Genomic DNA, 26,732 nt, shown 5'->3' with positions numbered 1-26,732 from the left:
TTTCCAGGTGCACTAAAGACCGATCACACTGAGGTTCTGCTGTCGGCAGACTTCACCGGAGCCATCAAAGTGTTTATCAATGTAAAGAAATACTGACCTGTCAGGTGACCACTCTCACCCACAAGGGTTGCATCACGGTTACGGCTCCCGAGTGCGAGAGTCACAGTTCTTTTCATCTTAAGTACCAGGCGACCGTGCGTAGTTTGGCATTGATCAAAAGCTGTAATTGCTGACGTAGTGCAAGTTGTGTTTTAAGCAGGTGTGGCTGACTGACATCTGTATGGCTCTGGTGCATACAGAACATGTTAAAACAGTCTCTTTAACTGTAAGTCACACGTTTCAATGTGTCTCGGAAATATGGTGATAGTGAACAAATGTCGATTCACCAATTATTTGTGCCTAAAAACAATCTAGATGGCTATTTTTTTTTTTTTTTTTAATGTTTCAGTTTCTCAACACGTCCACAGCTGACGATACAGGAAATCTGTGTTTATTATTGTTAAATAGTACTTTTGAGAAATAGTACTGTGTCTACGTTTGATACATTTCACTTATATTATCTGTAGATTTACTATGTAACATTGCACATTAATGCTTTTCTAAGCAACTTAACGCTCTATTGATGTCAATAAAAGTGCTTGTTGATAATATTTTTAAGCAGAGTTGATGCAAGTCACACACAAATATAGAATCACTAAGAGTGATTTAATGTCTGAACATTGCACATTTCAAGTTCTTTTAATAAACAAACAAACAAAAAAGAAAAATATAGTTGATTAGTGTCCAAATATGATACAAAAGAGATCAGAATTGTTGTGTTTGGGACCAAGACAACGGAGCACTGTGTGAGTCCACAGTCAATGTTTACTCTTCTTTGTCTTCTTATGGGAGCGATGTGGGGACTGTGACCTGGACCTGCGTCCCCTTCGGTCTGGAGACGGAGATCGGGATCGTTTGGATTGTCTAGAAGATACGACAGAATAACTTTAAGAACAGCAGTCATGATGAATACCGTATATTGTTGGCACTTGCTTTAAAGGAGCGATGCTGTTGGATTTCTGGCTGTGCTTGTCTAAATCCCGACTCAGTTGTCTGTCTCCGTCTTCGCTTCTTTTGCTCTTCTTTCTGTCCTTTCTGTCGTCTGTTGATCTCTCTTTAGATTTGGACGTTGGTTTCTCTGGCTTTGCGTCATCATCGGTTTCAAACTCCTTCAGTAGACAGGATAAAAAGCCACGCTTGTTCATTATGGATTTTCACCCACTAAACTACTGTTTTTGTGCTTCTCTAATTGTACTTATTTGCACTTTTGTCACTGGCCAACACAGCATTTGTCATTAAAGGAGTATTTATCTTACATAATCGCTTTTCTTACTTCATTTAAGCATGATCCAAAATCCAAATACCTTCTGTAAAAGTTTATTCCTGTATTGCTCCACGTGTTGCTGGATGCTCATTCCAGGTTTCTTCTGCCTTTTTCCACTCTCCAACTCATCTTGGACTTTCAGAACCTTCAACTGGTTCAAACAGGGTTTAGTTCAAATGAGTTCTCAATGAAGTGCTACTAATACAAACAATTCAATACTCTCAACAATTATTATTGAAAATAAACTAATTGGTAAAATACAGTCATTAATAGGATATAGTATTGTTTACATAATAAAGAAAAAAGGTCATCATACACATTTTGTCCAATGCAAGTTTAACAGAATAAAAATTCAAATACTTCATTCCTGTTAATAAATGTAAAGCTAAGTAATAATTTCACTAATATAAATATTCCGGAAAAAAACATTTTAACGGCGACGATTATCAAGCTCTGCTGCTTGGAGTGTTTATTTTTTTTCTCATTCAAGTTGGAATACGGGAAGACGCAGGGCAAAACACGAGGTTTTCCTGTGGAAAACGTCATGGTTGATATTTATGGGAGAAGCCTAACCCTTACTCTATGACTCTGCTTTGCTATCAATATTTCCCACCTTTACCCTACAAAAGCTGTAAAGCTGAGGGACACATTGAATTGTGATATTGAGATTAGCACTACTTGACTAACAGGTATGACTATAGAGATGGGCGATATGGCTTTAAATCTATATCCTGATATACAGTGTTGGGACTGACGCGTTACAAAGTAACGCATTACTGTAACGCCGTTAGTTTCAGCGGTAAGTAGTAGTCTAACGCGTTATTTTTTTATATTCAGTAACTCAGTTACCGTTACTACATGATGCGTTACTGTGTTATTTTACGTTATTTTTTATGTAGTATCGGCTAGAAACAGAAGATCTGAGTGTTTTATTGGAGAGTTGCGGTGTCGTCCTTCTGAATCTTCTTGTGTCACAAGGGAGAGAAGAAAAGAGGCGTGCTCTGTGGGTGTGGGGGAGGGGAGGGGCGTGTCTGTGTTTACTAGTGGTGCAATGGATCTACATTGATCCGTTCAGATCAATATCTTCGGTTCGGCACAAACGTGATCCGCAGTTTGATATATGAAAAATAAAAAAAGTTGTTGGCACGTTCAGTCCACACACAGCGTGGTCATGGCGAGCGGAGTAACGGAGGAGCTTGAACGCCCCGTGCCATTGAATCGGTGTGTTTATAGGTGCAGACTCGGTTGTGCAAAACGAGGGTTTTAAACACATGCTGAAAGTGCTTGAGCCACTATACGACATCCCGTTGCGCACCCACTTCAGCGATAAGATTGTGCCAGATCTTTATGAGCAGGAGAAGAAAAAATTTGTGGACGAACTATCCCGAGCATCATCTGTTGCGCTCACGACAGACGGGTGGAGGTCCAGGGGAACTATGTGACGATAAGCGCTCACTTCATCACAGCAGACTGGGAGATGAGAAGACACGCCCCCTCTACGAGAGTCACCTTGCGCAGGTACTGACACATCAGGTATGTCTGTTGTTTGCTCATCATTAGTCATACAAGAGAAACCCGAGGAAAGGTTTTTGACAGATTCTATAAAGAATGTATTGAACTCATTTGAGACTTGTGTACAATCAGTAATGATTTTGTCTACTACTTTAAGTTTATATTGGGTTTGGGTGGTGTTACCCTCTGGGTTTTAATAAATGATAAATGATAAATGGGTTGTACTTGTATAGCGCTTTTCTACCTTCAAGGTACTCAAAGCGCTTTGACACTACTTCCACATTTACCCATTCACACACACATTCACACACTGATGGAGGGAGCTGCCCTGCAAGGCGCTAACCAGCACCCATCAGGAACAAGGGTGAAGTGTCTTGCTCAGGACACAACGGACATGACGAGGTTGGTACTAGGTGGGGATTGAACCAGGGACCCTCGGGTCGCGCACGGCCATTCTTCCACTGCGCCACGCCGTCCCTAGGCTATGTAGTAGTTTCCAGATCATTTTGCCATTTCCTTTGGCCTCTAATAGCATGTGGATGTAATAATTTGATTGGGACATTCTGAGCTGTTTAACAACTTGATTAGGCAAGCCTTTAAATATTTTCAAATCTGTGTCACTACGAGTTTTGATAAAAGTTTTTAAGGCACAATCTCTCTTTTTCATTAATCCATGGTAACTGAAATTTTCTGTGGGATTTTTTTCACTTTCTAATAAATGTATCAATAATGCGTCCGATAGTAGACATTAGCTGATTACAACAGGCGTGTACTTGGTCATGTTCTTGGAGCTCGTACAAATTAATACCCTTTAATTCGTTTTCAAATGTAGTTGTTGATTGGCGAGGGATCTCAAGTTTAAAAGATTTCTGATTTTGACTTTTAAACCTCGTCAGACGTTTCTTTGTGAGTTTTCTTGCAGCTAATGTCAAGATTATGATCTGACAAGCCGGTGACTAGATTGTACGTTTTTACGATTCTGTCAGGCTTGTTTGTGAAGATTAAATCAATTAGTGTCTGAGTGTTTTTAGTAATACGTGTGGGGGTTTCTATCTTCTGACTAAAGTCATGTTTAGATGTGAGGTCTTTTAGGTTTTTTTTGCAGTGTTTGTCTAGCCAGTTTAAGTTGAGGTCTCTCCGAAGACAAGTACTTCACTGTTATTCTTAAAATTCTTAAACAGTACATCTAAGTTTTCGCATAGCGTTACAACACATGCAGATGGAGGGCTTTATACCACCAATACATTGAATTGCATGTTTTGTGATAGTGTGACATTAATACATAAACATTCAGTAGATATATCAGCAGTCAGGGGAATTTCCTTTCCATTAAGTGAGTCCTTGACATATCAGTACGCCCTCTCCCCTTCCCACAGTTCGGTCCCTTCTAAAACATTTATATCCCGGAACACTGATTATGCTGGTTAAAATGTTATCATGCATCCATCCACGTTTCACTAATGCATAGAAAATCAAGATTAGCCTCGGACAGTAAAATCTGATTTCATCACACTTGGGAACTAGGCTTATACTCTACTCTGACCCTGAAGACAAATGTCAAAGACATCATCACCCTGTCTGATGATGATGTGAGAGTGGCAGAGGAGGTCCTCCAGGTGCTTAAACCCCTCAAAACTTTTACATCTCTACTGAGCACTGAAACTTCACCATCTGTGTCAATGATCCTGCCACTGAAAATAAGGATTCTACAATCCATGGCTTCAAGTGTGGAAGACAGCAGCATCACTCCAGATGTCAGGCTTTATTTCTCTACCTAAGTTTCAAGGAAGATGATGTGCCTTCTTATGTTGCACTTTAAGTTGTTTTTTATTAATGGTCATTGGTCCAAGTTTAAAGAAAGGAGAAATGACTTTTTATGTTGCACTGTTTTTCATTAAATATGTTAAAAGGAAGATATTATGCCTAGTGCACTTTAAGTTGATTTTATATATTTTAATTTAATAATTTAAAAGTGTTACTAAACAAAAAGACAACATTTCTGTTTATTTGTCTTGTCTTTTTGGTTTTTTTGTTGATCCGAAAAATTATCCGATCCGTGACTCTGATCCGAGAAACGATCCGAACCGTGAGTTTTTTGATCCGTTGCACCCATAGTGTTTACTAACAAGACATCATGGCTGAGCCGCAGTCGAGTTTCTTAACATGGAGATATTCTCACTACTTTCCTTTTGTCGAGCACAAAGAAAATAACATTTTAGTTCAATGTAAGTTGTGTCTTGGATCGAAGATCCTATCTACTGCCCAAAACAGCAATTCAAATCTGCTGAAACACCTACAAAAACAACATGCTTCGACGAAGCTAGTAAAGAGAGACACAGACTCCGATGCCAATTCACCACCATTTAAGGATTTTAACAGAGGGACTGCTAGCCAGGACAACATTGATAGAGCCATTGCAGCATATGTGCTAGAAGACATGCAGGCTATTTCTACAGTGGAGTCGCCCGCTTTCAGGCAGCTAATTAGCACGATACCGGCGTCAAACAGCAAATGGCACGGAAATCATTTTCCACGTACCTGGACACAGTGCACAGTGAGTACAAAAACATTGAAACAAACATAATGAGGGATCCTAGTGGGCCAGGCCAATCTTTCCTTTTCTCTAAATGAAAACTGGGGAAATGTGTAGAGTGTTCTGGGCTTCAGACATGATTTTATTTCAAAATTCCTTGAGAGAGAAAAATGCCTGGTTAGGCTTTGTTTATGTCATGTGTGCCTTCCTTGGGTGAAGCCAGGTTTACAGCTATGTTGTGACATGTTGTTATTATGCTGTTTGTTACTTACCGTATTTCCTTGAATTGCCGCCGGGTATATAGTATGCGCCTGCCTAGAATTACCGCTGGGTCAAACTCGTTTCGCAAAATAATTAGCGCATGCTTAGCATTACCGCCGGCTCAGGATTAACGCCGGGTCATACTCGTTTCGCAAAAAATTATTTTTATTAGCGCATGTCTAGAATTTCCACCGGGTCAAACTCGTTTCGCAAAATAATTAGCATATGCCTAGAATTTCCGCCGAGTCAAACTCGTCACGTCACGAGTGACACTTCACCTGTCATCATTTTCAAAATGGAGGAGGCTGATTTCAATAATTTGAAATCGCATAAAGGGAAGAAGATTAAGAGCTATTCAGTAGGATTTAAGGTCCAAGCTATTGAATATGCTAAAAAGAACAGTAAGCAGCTATGTTTTATCAATATACCGTAGCTGCGTGTGTCAAATATGAGTCATTAAATGAATCCCGCCTCCTGGTGGTAGAGGGCACTAGTGATCCTTCTTGCGACTACTCGGCTGCAGAAGAAGTGACAACAAGTAGCAACAGTGAGCAGCGATCGTTTATTTTTTCCTCTCGCTTGCACTTTTAACATGGAGGATTACATATCTAAAATAAAACAGTTTTCTAAACTGGACTTTCAATCGAAGCAGGAGGTAATAATTAAAGGAATATCTCCATCGAGACAGAGTGACTTTTAAAACTGAAGAAAGATAAGGAAGACTTCTATAAACAAGTTATCGATGCTTTTGTTCAGAAGGAGCTGCGCATGGACTTTATTTATAAGTAAAGGTAAGACCATAATAAAGTTTTTTTTATTAAATGTGCTTTTCATGATGGTATCCTTACATCACACTCAAATTTATAAGCGCAGGCCTAAATTTACCGCATGCCTTTGGTAAGCGCCAGAGTGAGAAGAGGTTTTAAAATAATTACCGCCCCGGCGGCAATTCAAGGAAATACGGTATGTATGTTATGTTGCAGCTATTTAAAATAGTTTTGTCAATTTGTTCTGGCTTGAAATAAATTGTCCCTTTGAAACATATCTTTGTCTTCGTGTGTTGTATGTAGACCACATTGCTTAGCAGAGTTCAGTGATGCAAATGCATGTCAAGTTGATCAACAGATTGTATTATTCTCCAGTGCAATAACAGTACAGAAATGAAGGCTAAAATGGGAGCTTTAAAAAAAAAAAAAAAAAAGGAGAAAAAAATAAGTAACTAAATAGTTACTTTTCACAGTAATGCATTACTTTTTGGTGTAAGTAACTGAGTTACTTTTGAAATAAAGTAACTGTAACTAGTTACTGGTTTTCAGTAACTAACCCAACACTGCTAATATATATATATATTTGCTATGTAAATGTCAATAGAACCATTTCAAAATAGGTTACAACGGCTCTCAATTTAGCTGATGCATATTGCGTAATTTCCGGTTATATTCATTTTGTCAAAACTATTTGTTTACTTGTTAATATTTAGTTACTTTCTGCTGTAAAATGCTTCTATATACTTAAAAAAAAAAAAAAAAAAAGCACTTCTGTGTATGAGTACTTTACATTAGTTTTGGGCGATACTTCAAATTTGAGTATCAAAGTAGTTACAGGGGCAGTATTGGTCATACCAGTGTTCATACTGATGCTTAAAATTGTCAATATTACTAAATTATTAAATGTTTGATCATAATAGACTATCTCAATTAATATTTAAATTATTTCCTTTTATTAGATACAATATTTAAAATACTTTTGGCTCTTATTTCCTGAGTTTGTAAAAAACAAAAAGCGACTTTGTAATAACAAATATTAATCTAATCAATGATTAGATTCCGCCCGATTGTAGCTGAGATAGGCTCCAGGGCCCCCCGCGACCCCGAAGGGAATAAGCGGTAGAAAATGGATGGATCTAATCAATGTAGTTTCGACAATATACTGCAAATGTCGATAGTTGTATCGTTTTGTCCACCTTGTTTATGTTCAAGAGCTCTAGCTTAGCGGCCAGCTATGTTATCCTCCTATGGTGTGTAGTGTAGGATGTTTAACTATTTCTTGTCCTCTAGCGATAATGCTACTTGTAAGAAACAGTTTATTTGCCGCCATGGAGGTGAGTGATTTAGAAGCTGCATTGTGGAGGCATATTAGCCGCTAGCGTCGAAGCTACATTGCGATGAGGACGCCTTTTTTTGCTTATCCCTGTAAAATTTGCAGGACACAGCTAGAATGTGTCATGCATTGTCTCGATATAGCAATAGTATTAAAAGCTCTATCGTCAGCCAAATGTATATGGTCTACATCGTGCAACCTTTGTTATGACACTTACTTCCAGCTCTCTCAGCCTTTTTCTTTTGCTCTCAGACATCTCGAAACTTCTGAGTGAGCTTTGAAATCGTGCAGTGTCAATTTTGGGGGAACTGCTGGAGTCCTCGCTGCTGTCGCTCGAGGAGTTGTCTTCATCTGGCGAGTTGACACGTCTGTGGACGGGAAAAAAAGGCAACTCTTTTGAAACAAATAGACTGAAGATGTGGCAAAAACAGGACGCTGACAAGCAACTTACCGTACGTTTACTTCATTGTCCCTGCTTGACGCAGCACTCCACCTGGACTCGGACAGGCCTAAAGACAAAGATTAGTATTTAAAACTAGGGATGTGCCGATTTATCCATTATCGGCTATTTTCTTGAAAAAGTATGTGATCACCATTGCCAATTTACGCCAATTCCCTATAGCTAATTTGTATATATTTTTAGTCCCAAGCCAGGAGCTAATTATGTGTTTCTATAGTGTGGAGCAGCTCCCCTAAACTAATATTAATCACCTTCATTACTGCAAATAAACTGCAATTTTTATATCTGTATCGCTGAAGGACAAGGCTAAACACGTTGCACACCAAGAACAAGCAGGACCAGGCATGCTAACAGTTGAGCTAGCTAGTGATTAGTAAAGTTTAAGAAGTGTACCGGGTAGATGGAAGCACGTTATAGCAGAAAGTATGCAGATATCAACAGGAAATTAACAAGTAAATTATTAAGACGAGAGAGAGAGAGAGAGACGATAATATAACAACTGTTGTTGTGTCAGCATTGTCACAGTCAGTGCACGACACATGAGAGGAGCGCGGATTATTCCATAAATTGTTGGTGTCAATACCAAGCGTAGTAACAGTATATGATCGATACTAGAGTGGTTATATCGATATTTGTATATCCTCCAAATCTTTTTTTTTTTGGTTCTCTAAATTTGTAAACCTTAAAAAAACAAGTCCCTGGACACAGGAGCACTGAGGGCAAAATGGATTTCAATGAATAGTAGATAGTAGTTTTTGCTTTTGTGTACTATTGACTTTAGTTTGCTCAAACAATTGTATGTAACAAAGTAAAATAAGAACTAGTTTAAACACTGTGTTGATTTTAATCAACTGTCAATAACACTCACAAAAAATAAATGTACAGTTTAATACGTGTGATCGGTATTGGTATTGGCTAATTTAACTAATGGGTGATCGGTATGGGAATGGACAGCATAAATCCCTGATGGGAACATCTCTACTTAAAATTCTACAAAGGACAATATGACCTGTGTTACCTTGAGAAGACATCCCATCATCAGCCGTCTTCTCCCACTTGGACAAAGGCACTTTGCTTTCATCCACTGAGGGCGAAAGGCAGCAAGGTCAGGATGTAGACACACACACACACACACCATGCATACAGAAAGATCTCCTGGACTCACGTGGCATTCCATCAATGTCATCGACAACACTTCCCAAGGGAACGCCGTCTATGTCATCCACAGGCTCTCCATCCAGAGGATCCCAGTCGTCAAGGTGATCTGCTCGCCCTTTCTGCAAAGGTAGCCCGTCTATTAGACTACTGTCCAAGGGCGCACCATCCAGGTCCAAAGAAGGTTCCTAGAAAAAAGCAACTACAATCAGGTCTGCTGAAATAAAACAAATATAAATATTTTTTTTAAATCACCTCCACCTCCTCTATCAACTCCTCTTCAGCTGTGGCAAAGCCCAGGAAGATGTTTTGCAGGTGGATGAGATAAGGCTGAGGGTAAACGGCCCAGTCCTCCCAAGCTCGACAACAACTCGTAATCTTTTGCTACACAAAAGACAAAAACAGCCGTTTTACTTGTTCGTATTTGGATAAAACCTCCTCATCCTCATACCTTGAACTGTTCAGCCTGCAGCCTGGCTTGTATGTTCTTGTACGCGTCGTGAAGCTCGCCAAATATCCCCGCTAACTTCGATTCAAAGCTAAAAATGTTTTCCCAGAAACAAAATTACAGAAAGAAAATCAACAAACCTGAGGAATAGAAGGAGTGTCATCTTACTGTTTACGATAATATGAGGCCCCGGCTACTTTGGCACAGGAGTTGTACAAAATGTCCGACACCAGATACAAGCTTGCGATCTGCTGGAGCAAAAAGTGGAGTTGAGGTAAAGAAATGAAGCAAACACACAACATTCGTGAATCAAAGCTCGCCTTCTTTTGAAGAGACGTCTGAGGCGAGGAGAACCATTCAGTGACGTGTTTCACTACTTCCTCCGCTGCGTCGGCCCGCTCCAGACAGAACAACATGGCGTCGGCGATATCCCCTCTGCTGGGGGTGAGCTCCTGAAGCAGTGCCTCCAGCTTCTGCCGGTGCCTGAGTTGTTTTTTTTTTTAATGCGAGAATCAATCGTACGCTCTCTAAGAGTTTACAAACACAAGCCTAAACATACTCACTCGGCTCTGAGCTGGCCTTTCTTCACCTGCTCCTCGGGAGACTCAGCCTCGTCCTCTTCGTCGTCCCAGTGCATGTCGTAGCTGTTCAATGTTGGCGGCCTCCAAAGGGAGCCTCCACGGAACAAACGGAATTCTGAGGTCCTCCACTTGGTCACAGACTCCCCCTAAGGAGAAGTGAAGGTAAAAAATATATATATAAAAAAAAACACTCATATTAATGCAGAAAATAATATATTTGAGTAACCAATATATATATATTTGTATTTATATACTGTACATATACATACCGTATATACATATACACATATATATATATATATATATATATATATATATGTGTATATACACATACACATATATGTGTATATGTATATACACATACACATATATACGTATACACATATATACACATATATATACATATATACACATACATATATTTATATATATATATAATTTATATTTATTTATTTCGCCGTTTTTGTTCACATGTTAAAGGTGTTTTAATGAATGTACATGCATGTTTAACATATAGATTTGTTTCTTTCATGAAGACAAGGATATAAGTTGGTATTTTACCTGATTCTGATGACTTGCATTGATTGGAATCAGACAGTAGTGCTGATAACATCCACATTTTCAAATGGAGGAGAAAAAAGTTCCTCCTTTCTGTCTAATACCACATGAAAGTGGTTGGTTTTTGGCATCTTATTTGTCCAGCTTCCATATTTGTTTTTTTACACTTTACAAGAAATACATTGGCGGCAAACTCCGTAGCTTGCTAGCTTGTTTGCGCTGGCTTTATGAGACTCTTATTTTGTTAGCGCAGGCGGGATGGAGCGGCACTTTTATTGCGAAGACAGGAACTGTGCGGTCAGTCTTTAGGCTTTTGACGGGAGGTACAGTTGAAATAAAAAAGTGTTTCTCGCCTTCCGAGCGGTCTTTTTTCCTTCACATTGCTCACCCATTGCCTCCCTGCTTGGCACTCAGCATCAAGGTTTGGAATTGGGGGTTAAAGCACCAAATGTTTCCTGAGCGCGCCGCTCACTGCTGCTCACTGCTCCCCTCACCTCCCAAAGGGTGAACATGGGGATGGGTCAAATGCAGAGGACAAATTTCACCACACTCAGTGTGTGTGTGAGACAATCGTTGGGACTTTAACTTTAATATTGTTTTCTTTTTACCTAGCAGTCACTACAAACCCATGTACCGGTACGTGCTTTTGTAGACCACGCAAGCAACTATAGCAAACTAAACAATTAATTAAATAAATGTTACTTAGACCATTTGTCACAGTTGCCAAGTTTCAGAAAATGACAAGAGTGACACTTTAGTGACATGATGCATTCAAATTTGGCCTTTATTAACACCTATTTGGCCTGTTTTAACATTGATGCCCTCACCTCCAACAGCTCTACCTGCACAGTGGCTTCCTAATGCTTGTCTTAACCAGAAATTATAAATGAAAATCATCTCCACGGTTTTCTTTGCTGGCTCTTCTGTCTCATCCTCTGCATCTGTGTTCTCAATTTGGATCTCTTCTACATCTCCGTCCTCACTGTCCTAAATCTATTCTGATCTCTCTTGATCTTCAGGTGTTGCCTACGCCTCAGCTGTCATAAAAAATTGCTATAACTTGATAGATGATGTTATTGCCTCATTTGCATAATTGATTACAATGGATGCGGTGTGAGAGAGGAATAACTTAGTGGGGAAACATAAAAAGTGAGTAAAAAAATGCAAATAATGATTAAAATAGGAAATGGATCATTAACACCATGTATTTGTTTTTCTTTGAAGCGTGACAGTCATGAAACATTTTCACTTACATCTCACATTTACATAAACATGAATAGTACAATGTTGGACAAAGCTTCAAGTTGTTGTTTTTAACAGGATTTTTGAGGAAACGTCGGACCAGTAGCGACATGTTTTATGCAGCGCTAATGTTGTGGTTAATTTAGCACCAAACATCATCAGGGGATTTTACAAACACCTTAATTACGTGGGTCTAAGAAAAGCGTCAACATTTGGATTTCAAAGTACGGAAAATCTCTGGGAAAAATTTGGAAAAAATGTTGGATTTTTCTACATCAAAATAATCAATTGTATACAAGTTTATAGCAGTTTATGGATTGTAAAGTTTACTTGTGAGGAACCCTGAATTATTGGTTGGTTTAAATTTATTTTAAACGTGCATACAGCTTCAATATGATACATCACATTTTACATACTTTCATTTCTCTTTACAACATGTCTGAAAAGTAGTAGAAAGAAGCAAATTAATCTTATGTAATCATACTTCTTTTCCACTTCTTAGCAATTACTATCACATACTATGTTCACTTCCTGTTCTCAATTTGTAAAACAATTTACACCACTGATTTTTAAATGATATGATTTCCAAATATGGCAAACATTTAAGTAAAACTAATTCTGAGAGCCTTAATGTAGCCTAACCCAGAAAAAAGATGCTGCCTGCTCTTTTTTACATATTATATACAGTAAGTCTCCTATGTGTTAATTTACACAAAGTTTGGATTTTTGCCAGAAATATATTTACTGTCATCTTCATGTCCATTTGTCCTTTTCATGTTATTCGATTAAATCACAGAACAAAAAATCTCGCTGCGCTCTTTTTCATGAGTGTTGAGGACGCAGGCTTGTTGTGCGATCGCTGCGGTAGCGAAAAAACAAAAAAACAGAAAAAGAAAAGAAGGAAGAAACGCCCGGAAAGAAAGACAAAAACTGTAATTCTTCGCAAAAAATAGAAGTTCTGACAAGTTATTGTAAACAGAGAAGACGTGCTGTCGGCGATCAGCACTAAAGGAGAAAAAGAGTGTGATTGTCTTCCGCAGCTTAGCAGAAAGGAGCACTGATTATTACTACTAACTTACTCTCTACTTATCATAATTGTTGTTTTTGTAATAATAAATACTTGTATTATATGTGTATGTATTCTATCTGCTGATGTACTTCTGTTGTAGTAAAAAAAAAAAAAAAAAGAAGGAAAAAATATCGTTCGTTGCCAATAAAAGAAGGACAATTACGATATACGTCAAAATGCCAAATATCGGCACCGATATTCTGCCCGGCCGATAATCTGTCGATCCCTGCTGCAAACTCCAAAGACAATAACCGTGAAGAGGTGTGAATTGTGTATTGTACATTTTCATACATACCTGAAGAATGGAAAATAGCTTCCAGCGATAGTAAACATGATTTTGACTTTTATTTTCAAAAAGGAACCTGAGACAAAAGAAAGGAGAAGTGAAATAGCTTTTAGGGTGAATACACATCACATTAAAGGCAGTGATTTGTACCTGTAATCCGGGTTGCTTATTTCTTTGTTCATTATTATTGCTTCAAACATCGGACCTTCACGCACCACAAACTCTATCATTCGATGGATGAGGACCAACACATTTCTGTGGGCGCAGGGCAAAATAGAGACCATCAGATGAGGATTTATTCACGCCAAAGCCTCAATGTTCTCTCTGTCTCAGCTCCAGCATTGGATGAGGAAGGGGGAAACACACCTCTTAATACCTCTTTATACAGAGCTAGTGACCCCTGCAAACTGCAGCCTAGCACTTTGCTCTTAACGCAATCAGTCCTTGTCAAAGCATTTACAGTTTGAAAATGAGGAACGTAAATATTTGTCTAAAAGGACACGAAGTTGCACATGAAGTGCATAGTCACTGACCTCTGCAGCACACAGGACAAACTCATAGTCTAAGCTGTGTGAAAGAGGTCAAACAAATATTTCGAAGAGCAGTACACTGGAACTGCTTAATCATTCTCCTAATTCTGGCAAGATCTTGCAAAAATCTCTTAACAAGAGATTTTTAATTTCATGGATCTAATCTACTGCCTTCCAGCTGTATTGATATTAGGCGTGTGCAAAAATCCAAATTCAATTCATTTGAATAACTGCAATATGAATTAAATTAGCTTCACCCCCAGGATGTAAATTGGAATTACAGGAAGTGGAATTAAGTTAATTGCATTGCAAGGCAATTCCTTAAAGCCAAGTAAGAGCAATAATTGGTCATGTTTAACAAAGATTTTGGCCTAAAGAAGCTATATTATGGGCAAATGTTTTGTACTTGGCAAACAATATTTACAATAATTACAGCCTCAAATCTTTTTGAATACGATGTCACAAGCTCGGCACACCTATCTTTGGACAGTTTCGCCCATTTCTCTTTGCAGCACCTCTCAAGCTCTATCAGGTTGGATGGGAAGCATTGGTTTTCATCCAGGATGTCTCTGCATTAGTCTTAATCTAGTCATGGAGGTGACCAAGAACCCGATGGTCACTCTGTCAGAGCTACAACATTCCTCTGTGGAGGGAGGAGACCTTCCAAAAGGACAACCATCTCTGCAGCAATCCACCAATCAGGCCTGTATGGTATAGTGGCCAGACGGAAGCCATTCCTTCCTAAACGTTTGCCAAAATGAGCCTGAAAGACTCTCAGACCATGAGAAACAAAATTCCCTGGTCTGATTAGACAAATATTATACTCTTTGGTGTGAATGCCAGGCGTCATGTTTGGAGGAAATTAGGGATGTAAATCTCTTTGTGATGGACGATTCGATTTGCATCATGATACATGGGTTTGATGCAATTAAAAAACGATTCATTTATAAAACGGAAAGATTCGATGTGATTCGATTTAGCGTGTGAATGATTTGATGCGATTTGATTTAGTGTATGAATGATTCATTAAGATTTGATACGGTGTATAAATGATTTAATTATATGGTTCACATTTGTTGATACACATTATTTTTTACCATACAAAAGAACAAATCATTCATTCTGTGCATACACTCCTCCTCATGTTCGAGGATAAAAAGTTAGAACCTTGGCACCAAGCGCTCAGACTAGATCTGTCCAAGATAAGTCTAGGAGCATGAACTGATGAAAACTACTCGGATGAGAGGCCAAACATCTTCTAAGACAACTGATCAGTTGAATATCATGAGAATAACTATAAACTGATGAATGAGCACAGCCATAGGCGCATTAATTTTCAAATATAAAAAAACAACACATTCTATAAATGTGACATGCTTCCAGTATTTTCAAATTCTTAAAAAAACACATATCCCTAAGAATTTGTTTGTTTTATTTACTTCATTTAAGGTAAAACAAAAAACAATCAACATAACATTCAAAATAAATAATGACTGAAAAGGAGCAGAAAGAAGTACAAGTTATCTGCCCCCTATTCATACAGTTAGAACATTTGTTAATTGAGAAGACTAGGGCGCTATATATATATATATATATATATATATATATATATATATATATATATATATATATATTTATTTCATAACATACAACAAAATAACTAAACATGGAATCAATAATTTACTCCAAGTCCTATGTTTTCATCATTATGATTTTTCTATTTTTTTAATACAGTCGGAGACTTAGATTGTTTTATTTCACTGTCAAGATTGTTCCATAAACTAACACCTTTAATTGAATTACTTAATTCCTTTATCCCTGTTCTAAATCTCCATTTAGTAAAGATCTCAGTTCCTTTCATATTATAAATATTTTGTCTTTTAACAAATAAAAGAGTAAAGAGGCAAACACATTTCAAATATATTTGTTTTCCACGAGTCAAGTCAGTGTCATTACAGACGCCTACGGGTTCTAGCCAATGGCTTGACTGGGCGGGATATGAGACAATGATGGGAAGTGACGTGTGTTGTGAAGTTGAAGGTCGTTTAAATGCTGCCGGAAAAAAAACCAGGGGACAGATATTGGGGCCGTTGTATGAGAACGTTGCATTTTGTCAAATAAAGAAAGACAAACTGGGAATCTGTCTGAGCCTCCGGGATGTTCTAATATTGACAGCACGGAGCAGTGTTGACGTTACATATCTTGCAGGTAATTATTTGGCGGGAAGCTGTGACGCTCATGTTGTTTTAAAGATTAACGTCTACAAATTGCTCGTCTCGCAACACCCGGTCCATGTATCTACGTCTATTCTCGTCTCCAGTTACGTAAGCAATGTAACAAGCGCGTGACTCCTTTCACGGTCAACCCTGGCTCGTGTCTGGGTGAAGGAAAAAACCTGTAAACTAATTTCTAGTTCAGCGCGATAACCGGCTTACACACGATTAACGTAATGATTCACAGCTAAATGTTATCAATTGAGCGGGACGTAACCAATGTAGCCAAACCGGCCACTTCTCGAACCGGATTTCCAGTTGCATTGGTTCCTAGAGGAAACAAGGCATCGCTCATCACCAGGCCAATACCATCCCTACAGTTAAGTATGGTGGTGGCAGTATCATGCTGAGGGGATGTTTTTCCCAGGAAAGGAACTGGGAGACTCATCGGGATAGAGGTAAATATACAGAGACATCCTGGATGAAAACCAACACTTCTCATCCAATCTGATGTTAAGAGGTGCTGCAAAGAGGAATGGGCGAAACTGCCCAAAGATAGGTGTGCCAAGCCTGTGGCATTGTATTCAAAAAGACTTGAGGCTGTAATTGCTTGCTAAAGGTGCATCAACAAAATATTGAGCAATGGCTGTGCATACTTACATACATGTGGTTTCTATTTTTTATAAATTTGCAAAATCGAAAACTTCACATTGGTATTATGGAGTATTGTGTGTAGAATTTTGAGGACAAAAATGAATGTATTCCATTCTGGAATAAGGCTGTAACATAACAAAATGTGGAAAGATATGGTGCTGTAAATGCTTTATGGATGCACTGTAATTAAAAGTATTTTCCATTATTTGTAAGCAACAACGCTTCAAATAAAATTGTTTTATATCATATACTTTTATTCTTAATTGTCAATTAAAAACTTTCACTTTGTTATAAACTAACTGATTCTGGAATAAAGCAAAAATATCAATTGGAATTTAATGGAATTTGAATTGCACTTCCTTCAATTTGAAACTGAATTGCACTTATACTTTCTGTTTGCAACCTCAATTCAATTCAGAGTTTTGCACAAGCCTGATTAGTATTGCAGTGTCTCAAATATTTTTATTTGAATGTATAATTCATGCAAACTACAAATGACACTTCTTTGAAACCTAAAATGTTAAAAAAGAACAAACAATGTATTTCTTAATTTATTTATACTCAACTGCAAAGAGTACCCGGTGTCTATAAGTAGAAAAGCATGGTGTGCATTGTATTTGGTATTATTTGTTCTTCAAATAAAGATACTTAATCAAAATACCACATATTGTGATATAATATGCATTAGATTTCAGATGCACGTTTGCACTATTTTGTTATGTTTTTCACATGAGTGTATGTGGTTTTCCTCGTAAATGTTTATGTTGCATATTGTTTAATATTGCATATATGATGTCATAGCGTCATTTGGGGCACTACTTGGTTGTGTTTGTGCACTCTTGTCAAAAGAAATTGTGTTATTTAGCTACGGTAACTAAATCTAAATCATGTTTTGATCCAGACTGCTGTATTTTCTCTGAACTCCACCTTTATCTTAACAGATATCTGCTATGCAGGCAGTGTGTGTTGCGATAAAGACGTCTACTGTATCATCTGCTAGTATTAGTCATAGTAAAGGTAACTACAGCCACCTACAGGCACAACATGGTAGTAAAGCATTGGTTTGAGCCAATGCCATTATTTGATGAAATACACTATGTGGTTTGAATGTTGCAATATGTCCAAAGTTAACAGTATAATGAGAACTAATGAGGATGGTTATTGCCTACATCATTTATCTTTCATAAATATGTGAGAGCACCTGCCTCGGTCCTATCACTTGTGTTCTAACAGCTGCTCAGTCGTAGGAGGAAGAGTGTGTGTACCTTTCGCTCGGGATAACCACTTTGACTACGGCTTCGGACAGAGTCTGTTTGTGAAGTCAAACCAAATAGTGAAAATATGAACAAATGTGAGTATTTGTACAAATGAAACACTGCAGGATACACACAGCATAGAAAAGCATGATAGCAATCATAGGTAGGGAAAATGGAGGGGGAAAGGGCAACAAAGTTTATTACTTCACTACATTACAATACAGCAACACTAAAGGCAATTCTATTATCGTATCATACGTGTATCCTCTTGCCCTTTGATTATGTAGTAATTGTACAGGCGCTTTAATCAAGCAATTGTACACACTGAGCTGACAAAAAGACAATTTTGTCTCTATAGCTTGTAGCTATCATATAAAATAACTGGCCGTTACATTAAGTACACCTGCACAGTTTATAGCATCCAATCCAAAAGCTGTGTGTCTGCCTTTACAAATATAGTTCTGCTATAAGTGATACCTTTCTGATAGTGTTGATTCAAACACAAACATTTGTATTACATTTCATGATATTGTGCAGGCTTACCTAATGGAAGTGTGGGGCTTTGAAATAATGTAAATACATATTCAATAGTAAATCTGCTTGTGCAAAAAGGCCATAGAGCAGGAAGTTACCTTGTCAATCGCTCCTTTGGACAGGGCCAGTGGTTTGGTGAAGTCATTTCGTAAGCGATCCCTAGGCTGGGCGTTAAAAGGAAGACCAGACTGAGGTGGCGGTGCGGCCCTCAGCCCTGACGGAGTGTACAGCGGCTGAGGTGGAATTCGAGCTGGTTTGCCCCATCCAAGCTTCATTTTTAAGCCCATAATCATTTTACCTACAAGCCCAAATGAACCATCAGTACAGGACACCACCAAGTGGGCCTTGAAAAGAATGGAGGAAAAGGACAACGTACCATCAAGTGCCGCCAAAGCTCGCTCTGCATCTTTCCGTGTCATGAAGGCCACAAAGGCTCTGTTGGACGTCCTGCAGCGTTCCAGGTCCGTGCGGGGCCACATGATCTTCACGCTGGCCAGAGGACCATACTTACCAAACTCTTTGCAAAGGATCTCCTCATTCATCTGGAAAAAACACCAATCAGAGTGCTTGTGTGCTGCAATGCTGTCGTGATCAATCCATCAAAGTCAACTGCGTGTCTTACTTTTGGACTGATGCAGCTTAGGTAGAGATTAGTGGTGGTTGGCACTGTTGGGTCGTCGTAAAACGCTGTAGAAACGAAATATGGGCAAAGGTTAGCAGGGTTGATTCAATTTATGTTATTAGGTGTACCATATTTTTCGGATTATAAATCGCAGTTTTTTTCATAGTTTGGCCAGGTGCGACATATACTCCGGAGCGACTTATGTGTGAAATTATTAACACATTACCGTAAAATATCAAATAATATTATTTATCTCATTCGCGTAAGAGACGAAGCAAATGTCAGCAATCGTCACACACACGTCAACCACTAAGAATTCGGCGGGGGCGGGTCATGGCAGAAGTGCATTGTGCGTCATGGCAGAAGTGCATTGTGGGTCATGGGATGCTAACTGCTACACAGCACACTGCTACAACATTGGCAGTAACTTATAAAAACTGAGAAGGGCTGAACAAAAATGGCACCGAAAAGGAAATCATACACTGCAGATTACAAGCTGGACGTAGTGAAATATGCAGCAGAAAACGGTGATCGAGCAGCAGAAAGAAAGGGAGCGGCGCATACCAGGAGCGACAACGAGGAAGAAGATTTCATCGGATTTAGCGATCAGGAGTGACAAATTGTTTGGTAAACGTATAGCATGTTCTATATGTTATAGTTATTTGAATGACTCTTAACATAATATGTTACGTTAACATACCAGGCACGTTCTCAGTTGGTTATTTATGCCTCATATAACATACACTTATTCAGCCTGTTGTTCACTATTCTTTATTTATTTTAAATTGCCTTTCAAATGTCTATTGTTGGTGTTAGGTTTTATCAAATAAATTTCCCCAAAAAATGCGACTTATACTCGAGTGCGACTTATATATATTTTTTTTCCTTCTTTATTATGCATTTTCGGCCGGTGCGACGTATAATCCGTAGCGATTTATAATCCGAAAAATACGGTATTTGAAATGAAAAATTGACTGCTGCAAAGCGGGAACCAAGTTTACATTGTTCTATTTTCACTTCTTGTACCGCTAATATCCCACTGCGTGTGTTCATATAATAAAAGGTCTCTTACTTGGTCGTCCTAAAAATGGTGAGTCCACACTTCCATATCCTCCACCTGGTTCATTATGCTCCCTTTTGTATCTTTCCTCACGCTCCTCCTGTATGCTATATTGTCCCACATGAGAAGCATTGTAAACAACAAAGTAAAGGGTCAAAGTGAAACATCCTATGACCATTGTGTGCACACTCACAGCTTCAGTTCGTCTTTAAACAGCTCCAAGTTGCTCTTCTTCTTGTCATCCACCTTTTTTTTAAAAGCCTGCGAATCATCAAAAAAGCAGTCTGTGATGCGAGCACATTTTAAATAAATAGAAGAAAGCTGTTTGAATCGACACTTACAGACTTTTTGCTCTCTGAATAGACATCCTCAGAAGGAGGAACAAACTTTGTGGCAGGTCGATAAAGTTTACTTTTTGTGAGTTCTGCTGCTTTCTCTTCTGCAAAAAGAAAACAAGAGTTGATGTGGGATCTGAGCCGAGGATGTCGTTGTGGCTTGTGCAGCACTTATATAAATAAACTTTGATTGATTGACTCTGAACTCCAGTGCAAATAACAACCACGGTAGAAACGAGGTGGATGGTTGTAGAGGGGAGTCAGTTGTTTGAACATTTCATAATATAGTTTTTAAACGCTGCAGCAACAGGAACAAGCCCCCGGGCCTTTCTTTGTGGCTGGCTTTGGAGCAACGTACATCTTCGAAAGCTTTCAAAACACATTCATAGCTTTGTTGGCGTTTTCAGTGGCTAATAAGGTTTGATGTGTTAAAGCAAAATGTTTTTTTGCTTCTCGCAGAATGTTTGCAGATCATTTGGTTCAAGTACAAACCCTGTTTCCATATGAGTTGGGAAATTGTGTTAGATGTAAATATAAACGGAATACAATGATTTGCAAATCCTTTTCGACCCATATTCAATTGAATGCACTACAAATACAAGATATTTGATGTTCAAACTCATAAACTTAATTTTTTTTTGCAAATAATAATTAACTTAGAATTTCATGGCTGCAACATGTGCCAAAGTAGTTGGGAAAGGGCATGTTCACCACTGTGTTACATGGCCTTTCCTTTTAACAACACTCAGTAAACGTTTGGGAACTGAGGATACACATTTTTTAAGCTTCTCAGGTGGAATTCTTTCCCATTCTTGCTTGATGTACAGCTTAAGTTGTTCAGCAGTCCGGGGGTCTCCGTTGTGGTATTTAAGGCTTCATAATGCATCACACATTTTCAATGGGAGACAGGTCTGGACTACAGGCAGGCCAGTCTAGTACCCGCACTCTTTTTACTATGAAGCCACGTTGATGTAACACATGGCTTGGCATTGTCTTGAAGAAATAAGCAGGGGCGTCCATGGTAACATTGCTTGGATGGCAACATATGTTGCTCCAAAACCTGTATGTACCTTTCAGCATTAATGGCGCCTTCACAGATGTGTAGGTTACCCATGTCTTGGGCACTAATACACCCCCATACCATCACAGATGCTGGCTTTTCATCTTTGCGCCTATAACAATCCGGATGGTTCTTTTCCTCTTTGGTCCGGAGGACACGACGTCCACAGTTTCCAAAAACAATTTGAAATGTTGACTCGTCACACCACAGAACACTTTTCCACTTTGTATCAATCCGTCTTAGATGAGCTCAGGCCCAGCGAAGCCGACAGCGTTTCTGGGTGTTGTTGATAAACGGTTTTCGCCTTGCATAGGAGAGTTTTAACTTGCACTTACAGATGTAGCGACCAACTGTAGTTACTGACAGTGGGTTTCTGAAGTGTTCCTGAGCCCATGTGGTGATATCCTTTACACACTGATGTCGCTTGTTGATGCAGTACAGCCTGAGGGATCGAAGGTCACGGGCTTAGCTGCTTACGTGCAGTGATTTCTCCAGGTTCTCTGAACCCTTTGATGATATTACGGACTGTAGATGGTGAAATCCCTAAATTCCTTGCAATAGCTGCTTGAGAAAGGTTTTTCTTAAACTGTTCACCAATTTGCTCACGCATTTGTTGACAAAGTGGTGACCCTTGCCCCATCCTTGTTTGTGAATGACTGAGCATTTCATGGAATCTACTTTTATACCCAATCATGGCACCCACCTGTTCCCAATTTGCCTGTTCCCCTGTGGGATGTTCCAAATAAGTGTTTGATGAGCATTCCTCAACTTTATCAGTATTTATTGCCACCTTTCCCAACTTCTTTGTCACGTGTTGCTGGCATCAAATTCTAAAGTTAATGATTATTTGCAAAAAAAAAAATGTTTATCAGTTTGAACATCAAATATGTTGTCTTTGTAGCATATTCAACTGAATATGGGTTGAAAATGATTTTAAAAGGGGTCCTGTTATGATTTTTTTTCTACATTAAAAGTCTACATAACATGTATTGGTGGTTCTTGGGTCAACATTTTGCATAAATAATGTTTTACAGACCGTTTTCAAGCCATTTTCTGACCGTCTCTTCAGGATGTGCCGTTTTGTGGGCGGTCTTAAGTACGTGGCTCCACTTCGACTGCCATCTTTGTTGGCAGTTTTTAGCGCTTCCATAGCGAGTCTACTGACAGATATAAGTTCGAACTATATACTACTTTGTATTAGAAATGTAAACAGCAGAGGATGCATGTGCATGTACAAGCCAGTCTGCCCCACAACAAAAGGATAGTGAAAAACAATGGTGGACTCGCGCTAAGTGCTCTGAGTAAAAATGTACCGTATATGGAGATAGCAGCTGACGAGATAGGGCAGAAAATGTCACAGTACAGAGCAAATTGGTGGTGGTCGTAGGCGCAAACTGGCAGCCTCGCTTCCGTCAGTCTACTCCAGGGCAGCTGTGGCTACAAATGTAGCTTACCACCACCAGGTGTGAATGAATGATGGGTTCCCACTTCTCTGCGAGCGCTTTGAGTATCTAACAATAGAAAAGCGCGATATAAAATCTAATCCATTATTATTATTTATTATAAATTCCAAACGTCACATTTGGCGGAAGTATGAAGGAAAGCAAGATTGTTTAATAAATATCTCTGCAACAGCCACGGTTTGACTTCAAACTTTCGGACATAAGGGGATCCAAAATACACATAAGCAGGCAGTGTACCATTAGGTTAGAAAAGTTGGTTTTGCCGACTAGGGCCCCTTTAAAGGGTAACTGCATTTTTTATTTTGAATTTTGCCTATCCTTCACAATTATGAAAGACATGACGGATGGATTTTTATTTATGCATTCTAACTTGTAAATAAAAGACCGCTTACAGCAGAGCCAATGGGAGCTCCTCTCTTTCACCCATAAAATCCAATAAATAACCATTCAAAAACCGCCAACAATACTCCATTTACATTTTGTGATTTGAATATTAACCAAGTATTAGTGATATTGTTTATTATAAACGCTAACACAGACAAACTATTAATAGCGGCGCCATGATCACTTTCGTGTGTCCCCATGTTTACGTCATCGAGTGGTCTGCTGCTTTCTCGCTTCCTTGCTCCCTGTAAGTTTATTCTAGATCATAAATCATGCATCTCACCTGGAGAGAAGACGTCTGAGTAGGTATTCCGACAAGTAAGTACACTTTGACAGCCATTTAGGAACCGAAACGGGCGAGGACGACACGAAAAGACGTTTGTTTTTTCCATGTGGATTATGAGTTATTCTTCACCTAAATGGGAATATATGAACATCTCAGCAGTCTGCATCCTAATGACAGCAGACGTTGCACAGTAAGTGATGTTTTATTATGTTTGTTGGCTTTCATGAAGTCTGCAGTGAGTAATAATCAGTGACGAAGGAAAAAAAAAGCAAACCTGACGCGTTTTTAAAATGAATGCGCCGTGTATGCTTAAAATGATCAAAATACATAAATATCATTATAAATGTGCCCATTACTACATTACATATATACAGTACTTACATCATGTATATAAAACCTCAATGGAGGTGTTTGGAAGTTTTTTTAAGGGCTTTATAGACGGAATTGCGCAGCTCCCATCGGCTCTTTTGTAAGCAAACTTTTGATCGCATTTATTTAATATTTAGAATGCAAATAAAATTTAAAAAACCTCCATTGTCATGTCTCTCATAATGATTGTAAACAATAAGCAACATTCAAATAAAGGGCAGTTCCCCTTTAAGTCAAGCAATTTTAAGATCTGACCTTTTGTTGCATTTACAATGCCTCCGCGAACAAACGTTTTCACTCCACTTTTCTGGCTGGGCTCAAATGATGCTAAAAATTCTTCAAAGACAACTGCTGCCTTTTCTTGTTCCTGGAATATAAAACATACATTTATAGATACAGTGACTCACAACAATTTCAAATTGCCTTTTACAAGACTATACAATATTGTTACCTTTTTCTTGAGTACTTCTTTTTCTCTCCTTGACAGTGTTTTGACTGGAGCGACAGTGCTTCCCTTTCGGTCAGCCATTATTGAACTGCAATAAGAGATAAACTCATCTCTTGCACAGCACAAATCACCATCATCAACAGGCGCAATAAGGCGCTAACTTTACGATGTATTAATAACGTGATTATGTATGTAAATAATACATGCAAGCGCATTCACTTCGGATATTGTTAGCTAATAATAGCAATTTGGATATTTAGCGTTAGCTATCATTTAATGTAAAATCTATCATAACAAAATGACCGCAATTTGTTCGTTGCTTCTCTGGGACTGCTTTTGTATGTGTGCACAAATCTCCCTGCGTGTACATGTGAACGAGACAGGGTAAGTGACTGCCGTAAACACCAATTATTTTAATTAGTCTAGTAAAAACTTGTATTACATACATTTGGTAATTGTGAACAAATATAGACAATTGTAAAACAAATGTGTGCTGTTAAACCACTAACATAAGCTAGCCAATGGTGTTTTTGTTATATTTTTTGCTTTGAAAAATGTCTGTCTATCTGTGTTGGCCCTGCGATGAGGGGTGGACTAACCATCCATCCATTTTCTACCGCTTGTCCCTTTCTGGGTCACGGGGGGTCGTTGGACCCTATCTCAGCTGCATTCGGGCGGTAGGCGGGGTACACCCTGGACAAGTCGCCCCCTCATCGCAGGGCCAACACAGATAGACAGACAGACAACATTCACACTCACATTCACACACTAGGGCTAACTTAGTGTTGTCAATCAGCCTATCTCCGGGTGCATGTCTTTGGAGGTGGGAGGAAGCCTGAGTACCCGGAGGAAACCCTCGCAGTCACGAGGAGAACATGCAAACTCCACACAGAAAGATCCCGAGCGCAAGATCGAACCCAGGACCTTGGTATTGTGAGGCAGATGCACTAACCCCCTTTTCACCGTGCTGCCTCAGGTTGGTCATATTTCCTGATTCTAGTCAGGACTTGAACAGCAGCATTACACATATCATGTATTCCCATATTTTTCAGCCTTTCAAAATAACTAGCAGGTATTGAAATGACTCCTGTTAGTATCCTGCATGATCCCTTGCCTGTGTCCTTCCCTTCGACTGCATCCTTCCTTGCCTGTATCTTTCCACGCAACCTAACCTGAATCTTTCAATAAATCCTTGTCCTTCCAATGCATCATTGCCTGTAATCATTTTTCTCCTCTTGCGTTAAGCCCCTTTCATGGGAGTACCATTAAATAACAGACCCCCACTCCTCAACTAAATTGCAGCATCCACTTGCCATATTTGCCATTTTAATGGGGGACATGTGTATGTGGGGGGAAACAAACCACACCGTAATAATTCCTCCAAAAGAACTTAACTATACCGTTGCTGGTGTAAAACACTAACATTTGCGAATATCCAAGGTGAAAAGTTAGCAAACTCGACTTTTAGCACAAGCCCGTTGATTTAAAGGGCCTGGCTCTTTCTAATATATAGACGCTACATTATGCTAGCGTCACTAAGCTAACAATAACAGTTAGTTTAGCTCTACAGATATGTACGAAATGAACACTTTGGCTACAAACATTTGCCCCAACAAAAGCACCTTACAGCTGACAAAACGTTAATTCAAACTAGCAAAATAAAACGAAATTGAGAGAAGCAGCTAGCTAGCACATCAGTATGAACGCTGGATGCTCTTTAGCAACGCCTAGCAAGCATCGATAGACGTTATTAAAAGCGCAATGCATGCACAGCAAACATGCATATGTACATATTGTTTAATACAAAAGTGCAACTTACAATGTGTTTATCGCGACTGCTTCACCATTCTGGCAGCGACGTTTTGGCGACAATAACTATGACAACAACATGCTAGCACATAGCGGGATACGCGCACAGCACAGCAGACGACAGGGGGTTCAGTGGTGAGC

General features: G+C 39.0%; 2 protein-coding genes across 3 annotated transcripts in view; one reads left to right on the top strand and one right to left on the bottom strand.

The window, feature by feature from the left end:
• Positions 1-1,359, top strand: part of wdr44 (WD repeat domain 44) — a 23,380-nt gene extending 22,021 nt beyond the window's left edge. The window contains exon 20 of the mRNA XM_061962339.1: positions 8-1,359. Within this exon, the coding sequence (XP_061818323.1) occupies positions 8-96 (89 nt within the window). The 3' untranslated portion in view covers positions 97-1,359. The remainder of the gene's footprint in view (positions 1-7) is intronic.
• On the bottom strand, positions 687-26,732 carry LOC133607579 (U2 snRNP-associated SURP motif-containing protein). 2 transcript variants are annotated; one of them, XM_061962340.1, is made up of 24 exons: positions 26,602-26,732; positions 24,786-24,870; positions 24,590-24,701; positions 20,779-20,876; positions 20,631-20,698; positions 20,450-20,544; positions 19,378-19,442; positions 19,132-19,297; positions 18,854-19,053; positions 18,231-18,274; positions 13,719-13,823; positions 13,578-13,644; positions 10,396-10,559; positions 10,153-10,315; positions 10,001-10,080; positions 9,836-9,923; positions 9,640-9,768; positions 9,395-9,572; positions 9,248-9,313; positions 8,221-8,278; positions 7,987-8,137; positions 1,404-1,514; positions 1,033-1,208; positions 687-963 (listed from the first exon to the last, which is right to left on the bottom strand). In XM_061962340.1, the coding sequence occupies exons 2-24, from the start codon at positions 24,861-24,863 to the stop codon at positions 858-860; spliced, it is 2,568 nt and encodes an 855-aa protein (XP_061818324.1). In that variant the 5' UTR covers positions 24,864-24,870; positions 26,602-26,732; the 3' UTR covers positions 687-857. The 2 variants fall into 2 exon arrangements, with proteins under 2 accessions (XP_061818324.1, XP_072769904.1); XM_072913803.1 differs by having other exon boundaries at positions 687-1,208.

Source organism: Nerophis lumbriciformis, linkage group LG09, assembly GCF_033978685.3.
Source record: "Nerophis lumbriciformis linkage group LG09, RoL_Nlum_v2.1, whole genome shotgun sequence".
In the NCBI taxonomy this organism is placed as follows: domain Eukaryota; kingdom Metazoa; phylum Chordata; class Actinopteri; order Syngnathiformes; family Syngnathidae; genus Nerophis; species Nerophis lumbriciformis.
This window is presented reverse-complemented; position numbering and strand designations above follow the sequence as displayed.

Coding starts and splice junctions, on each gene's coding strand:
- LOC133607579 (XM_061962340.1), bottom strand. CDS start 24,863: ATGGCTGACCGAAAGGGAAGCACTGTCGCTCCAGTCAAAACACTGTCA. Junction 13,824..18,230: donor GTGGTTATCCCGAGCGAAAG/GTACACACACTC, acceptor CTGCGCCCACAG/AAATGTGTTGGTCCTCATCC. Junction 10,081..10,152: donor AGACGTCTCTTCAAAAGAAG/GCGAGCTTTGAT, acceptor TTGCTCCAGCAG/ATCGCAAGCTTGTATCTGGT.